The sequence below is a fragment of the Myxocyprinus asiaticus genome, chromosome 36 (assembly GCF_019703515.2).
Source record: "Myxocyprinus asiaticus isolate MX2 ecotype Aquarium Trade chromosome 36, UBuf_Myxa_2, whole genome shotgun sequence".
Lineage (NCBI taxonomy): Eukaryota > Metazoa > Chordata > Actinopteri > Cypriniformes > Catostomidae > Myxocyprinus > Myxocyprinus asiaticus.
Genome location: NC_059379.1, coordinates 38905110 through 38911109, shown reverse-complemented (window position 1 = coordinate 38911109; position 6000 = coordinate 38905110). Strand labels below are relative to the sequence as shown.

General features: G+C 43.3%; 1 protein-coding gene across 3 annotated transcripts in view; it reads right to left on the bottom strand.

Annotated features, from left to right (window-relative positions):
* Nucleotides 1–292: 292 nt before the first annotated feature.
* The window catches only part of LOC127427095 (mediator of RNA polymerase II transcription subunit 1-like), a 29060-nt gene continuing 23352 nt past the window's right edge, over nucleotides 293–6000 (bottom strand). For all 3 annotated transcript variants that reach the window (XM_051674459.1, XM_051674460.1, XM_051674461.1), the window contains one exon: nucleotides 293–4582. In XM_051674459.1, coding sequence (XP_051530419.1) covers nucleotides 853–4582 — 3730 coding nt within the window. In that variant the 3' untranslated portion in view covers nucleotides 293–852. The remainder of the gene's footprint in view (nucleotides 4583–6000) is intronic.

Genomic DNA, 6000 nt, shown 5'->3' with positions numbered 1-6000 from the left:
ATTTAAAAAAAATTGCCAGTCATATTTATTTTCGTTAAGTAAAACTACATCTGTATTTACAGAAAAATGTATTCTTGTTATGCTCATCTTCAGCTTCTCCATTAAAAATGATGAATAAACGGCTGTAAAAAAAACAAAAAAAACAAAAACAAATTGCAATAATATATATATATATATATATATATATATATATATATATATATATATATATATATATATATATATATAAAACAAATATTAAGGCATTATATATTTAAAGGAAACATTCTCAGAATAACATGACAACAGGGAAAAGGCTTTACATTTCTTTTAAAAAAGAGGATGTTATTTGTTTCCTTTGACAACAAGAGACTGAAATTAAAATAGTTTAAACATGGGTATGGATTTAAATAAGGATTTTATCAAGTTATCTTGAAATTTAAATGACAATACTAAATTTTCAAGTTGGATTTCACAGTGTATATTATGATATAGTTCTTACACAGAAGCAAAACAAGGTTTTCAATTTAAAAAAGAACATAACTATGAAATATCTATTTCAAATCTTGCACCCAATTTTCTATAATACAAAAAGTTTTAAAAATACATAAATTAAGTTTTTTTTCTTCCAAATCTTTATAAATTTAAAAAAGTTTGAGGATTGCTAGATATTTTTCCTTAAATTATCAGAGCACTCCCCATAGCAATCAATTATATTTAGAGCGGCATATGGCATTTATACACAATAAAACAACATAATCTTCATAAAATACTTAAAATATCCTTTCGTCAGTGTAAGAAGCAGACCCCAAATTAGAGTTTAAACAGTAAGCTGCATTCATCTGCCTCTATAAAGCAGAGGCATAGCATTGTCTATTTAAATGGTTCTAGATTGCCTGTTAAGGCAGAGTCCATGAGGTCGTCATCCTCCGTATGCATATACACAGGACTTGGTCGTGAGGTGCGCTCTATGCTGAGCAATGACATTGAAGGTTCTGAGGATATAGGGGACCTAGACCAGTTGTCTGTCTTCACTGGGTAAGAGGAAGGCCCACAAGACATTGTTGACTTCTTCTTTTCTTTTTCCCGATCTCGTTCTCTGTCCCTATCCCTTTCCCGCTCCTTCTGCTTTTTCTTTTCCTTTTTATGCTTTTTGTGTTTCTCACCTTGGCTGATGGATATGGAGCTCATGTAGTCTTGTGGGGGTTGGTGTGGTCTCATACTTTGGTCATCATCTGAGCTAGGGCTGTTCTGGTGCGATTTTTCTGCAACAGAACTGCTGCCAGACTCGCTCTCACTGTCTGGGTTTAGGGGTGTGTACCCAGGGGATCGGCTGTGACTTGGAGAGCTGCGGTCATGTTTTGGTGTAGAGCCACTGAAAAGGGGTGATGCTTTGACGCCTGAATGTTGGGAGCGCATGGAGCCATCTCCAGGACCTTCTCCAGGTTTCTGGAGAGTTACTTTAGACTTAATGCTTGGAGAGCCACCATCAGGCTTGCTGATAATAATCTTTGCCACACCAGTTCCACTCACCACACCACTTTTCGGATCAATAATCTTCTTGTCACCAGAGTTGCCCCCTGACACCTTGGGTTTGCCTTCTTTGTCCATCTTGTCTCGTTTGCTTATAAACTCTCCTCCCTGAGAGGACATTCCATGCTTGGAGGATGTAGGACCAACATTTAGAGGCACTCCCCCACCTGCACTGCCACCACCACCTTCACCCTCCTCCCCACCAATACCTCCACTACCAACACTTTTTAATTTGTCTATGACTGCAGTAAGAGATGGCTTTTTGTTTCTGCTTGGTGACTTACCTTTTGCATTAGGGTTGTTCCCACCCCCACCACCCCCACCACCACTGCAACCTCCTCCACTACTCCCATACTGTGACTGGCCACCAGAAAAGGACATGGAGCCAGAGGAAGAGGAGGAACTTGAAGAGGAAGTAGAGGATGCAGAAGAGCTTGTAGATGAACAACTGCCTAATTGCTTTTGGGTACCCATTGCACCACTAGAAGAGGTCTTAGAGCCCCCTGATCCCCCACTGCCTGAGCCAATAGGGGACTTTGCTTTAGAAGAGGGTGGGGTCCCAGGGACCTGGCTCTGCTGAAGTTTCATCGGAGAGGAGAGTTTGTCAGAACTGGCAGAACGAGAGTGTGAAGGAGAGATGTTAGGCTTGATATTGGGGTTCATGAGTGAGCCAGGGGGCTTACCACCTTGGGGCTTAATTTTGTTTCCACTTCCTGTTCCACTGCTGCCCCCACTGCCTGAGCCTGACATACCATGCTTGGTAATGGGAGAGGAGGATGGCTTGCCTACACCCGTCCCCATAGAAGATCCTTTGGATTGAGGAGGCATACCACCTCCAACCCCTGCGATGCTTGATGGTTTGGAGATGCTTCCTTGCCCACTGGAGCCTTCTAGTTTACTACTCTTAATCTTTCCTGAGGATGAAGAGTGAGAATGGTGACTTTTGCTACTGCCTGTGCCACTTGTACTACTCATACCTCCGCTTGTTGAGCTAGTCGATGTGTAGCCTCCATGAGATGATGTTTTCCCTCCAGTTAAAGTCCTGGGAATCTGAATTGTGATTTTGGGTATTGGTGGAGTAGCACCTCCTGGTGGGGTCTGAGACCTAGCTGAGCTCCCAGGTGACTTGGATACACCTCCACTCATGGATCCTCCAGAACCGGCACTCCCACATGGAGGAGTGTAAGGCCGACCCCCTGAGCTGTGTGAAGGAGACTTGCCATCTGGATCTAACTTCTTACGCTTAGGAGGTTTGTCTTTCGATTTGCCTTCACTTGAAGGAGTGCGACTTCGTTTCACCTGCTTCACTTCAGAAGAACCTGTACCCCCTATTCCTATTCCAGAATTTCCTCCTCCATTATCTTCCTTTGATCTGATCTGTTGCTGCTGTTTAATCTTTGTATCACTGGTTTTAAAATCATTCCCTGCTGCCCCAATGCCCATCATACCCGAAGTGTGTGAGTCTCCCATATCTGATACTGTACTCAGCATTGGCTTTCCTCCACTACTGTTGCCACCAAAAATTCCAATGTCAAAGTGGTCTTTTAATGAGCCCTCTGGAGTATTTTGACCATGTGAGGTGGGATTCTGAGGTGTGCCAGTAGGGGTGTTCTGCTGACTTCCCCCACTGAAACCTTTGACCAGGTCAAGATCTGGGTCAGGGCTGGGTGAACTGTCTTCAAAATAATTTGGTGCAAAGCTTCCCTGTCCAGCTCCTAGCAGCTCTGGGTTAAAGTCTGTATCTGGGAAGAAATTTGTAGAGGAAGAATCGCTATTGGGTGTTGCTGCAGTGGCAGCTTCTGCAATCAGGTCTGCTGCATCAGTAAAGGGATTTTCATTGCTGTTTACATTAAACAGGTCAGCCTCAAACACTGCACTACCTTGGCCTGAGCTGGAGGAATCCTGCAGTGGAGTTCCCAAGGAAGCACCTTCTTCACCACCCATGAGATGCTGGCCATGACTGCTGTTGCTTCCTCTATTGGCCTGATCAGGGATATCAGACAGAATGTCATTAATGTCTGGCCCAATACTGTCAGAGCTGGAGAGTCGCACCATACGGGGCATGGTTCCTTGTGACTGAGGCTGAACATGAGACTGTGGATGGTATGGCAATCCAGGACCTGAAGGTGGAGACCCACACTGACTTGGGGCTGGGGTGATACTATGAGGGGTGTCAAGTCCATCGCCTGGAAGACTGACATCAAAGATGGGGTTCTGGGAGGCATCAACATCCATGGAGAAAAGCTCTCGGTGGAAATCATCTTCAGAGTGTTGAGTGTGATGATGCTGTTGGGTCATGCCCCCAACCTGCTGCTGAGATTGTTGCTTCATGCCCATTCCACCTCCTGCTCCCATTGCTCCTTTATCAGATACTCTTGGACGCTTTTTCTTGCCCTTGCTGCCAGGGCAATACTGCCCTTGGCTATCTGTCTGCGGGGACCCAGATGAATTCTGTCTTTCTAGAGGGCTACTGCCATACAGTGTAGAAAAATCTTGTGAGGGGTTATCCTTTAGTAGATTCATCAACATTGGGTGGTTTTTGGTGTTGCTTGCCGGAGAGGTGGTTGGTGGAGGGGTCTGGTGAGGCTGAGGTGGCTGGGGAGTTGGACTGGATCCGACACTGCCTGGGATTTTCAAAAGACTGGTTAGGATGGGATTCTGAGTGACTTTGCTGAAGTCATCTGAACCATGGCCCTGCTGTTGTTGTTGCATTGCTTGCTGCTGACCGCCAACCTGTCCCATGCTGTCCATACTTGAGCCTCCCTGACCTGTACGACTCATGGTGAACAGTGAGGTGATTGGGCCTTGGAAAGACCCACTTCCCCCAACACCCATAACATTGTTGTTTCCTGTACAGGTGGTCCCACCACTTACTCCAAGAAGACCTATTTGGTTGCTCCCATCAGGCCCTGCACCCATTCCCATGTAACCTGGGCTGCCAGTTGGGGGCAGGTTCTTCTTTACCATAATTTCCACAGTTTCAGCTATAAGGGACAATGCTGGAGTGTCCGCCTGAATGGTCTCTGCCTTGCGTCGGATGGCACGCATAGTCACAGGAATGGACATACATCTGGAGAGAGAATAAAATAAAACAGATTTCATACATAACAGGTATTCAGATTCCTTAACAGTAATACACACACAATTAAGAAAATGTATTGCTTTTGTTTTCCAAGTATGTAGTCATTTAGCACAGTGGTTCTCTTCCTGGTCCTAAAGTACCTCAGCAGGGATTCATAAGTTTTTTTTAATCACTAAAAAAAGCTGGCTCATAAGAGTGATTTGTTTGGAAATCGTACAACACTGGTCACGCTGTTTATGTTTCACTAAAAAGGACCAGTTCTAAACAGGCATGTGATTGGGTGCAAGGTCCGAGATCAACTTTTTTTGACCACTAGCCAAGGTGTCTTGTAAATGTAAAAAATATTTAGCATTTTTACAGTGGAATTCACAGACATGAGCTTTAAAAAAATATTTTATTAATTATGAAATGTTTAATTGCCTGAAAGTCCATTTAGAGTTTTTTTATTTTGTGTTATTATTTATTTTTTATTCACTATTACAACAAAATTTGTATTTTAATGACATGACCAACCAGTCAGAAACTGTATCTCATGCACAGTAATAGTTCTTGGTTTATTTGGGTTAGTAAGTTCAAATTCAGTCAAATTAATCCAGACACTGCTTCAACCGATTCATAAGTCTTTTTAAATCACTAAAAAAAGCTGGCTCATAAGAGTCACTTGTTTGGAATTCATACAACACTGTAGATGTTTCACTAAAAAGGACCAGTTCTAACCAGGCATGTGATCGGCTAAGCACAAAAAACCAGGAAAATGTACCAAGCAAAGTGGGGGACAGAGAACAATCCCCCCCTTGACTGTAGGCCAACAGTGCATCCTTGAGGACAAAACTGGAACATGTTACATTACTTACAGGCTATTGATAAGGGCAAAGTAACCTGAACATGTTTGGCAATTTTATTACACCTGCCAGAGTGGTGTGTGATGCTGCAAAATTCACTGACCAAATAGTAAATTGTCCTACATTTGGCACTTGACGGGTGTTAAATTCGGACCCTGTTTCGTTCAACTATTTAGATCATTAGTAGAGGCTTCAAGGCCTAAAATGGGTATGCCAAAATGTGCGGTGCTCAGAACTCCAGGATCAGATATCTTCATCTTAGGGATGCTCCGGTTAACTGGCCACTGATCGGTATCAGCCGCTATTCACTTCCCTTGACTCGATCGGTTGTATCATAATTTGGCCAATCGCATAAATCGATCACCCAAGTCACAAAAGAAACGAGGCTCCTTTAAGACTTCAGCATCAATCATCACTGGACTGTGGGGACCACTGGCAGAATGTTGTAAGACAACAAACTATTTCGATGCAGTACTGCGAAACAGTATTTATTATCATCCTTGGTGGCAGCCTCTCAGTCTCCCCAGGACATAGGTATTATAATAATAATAATAATAATAATAA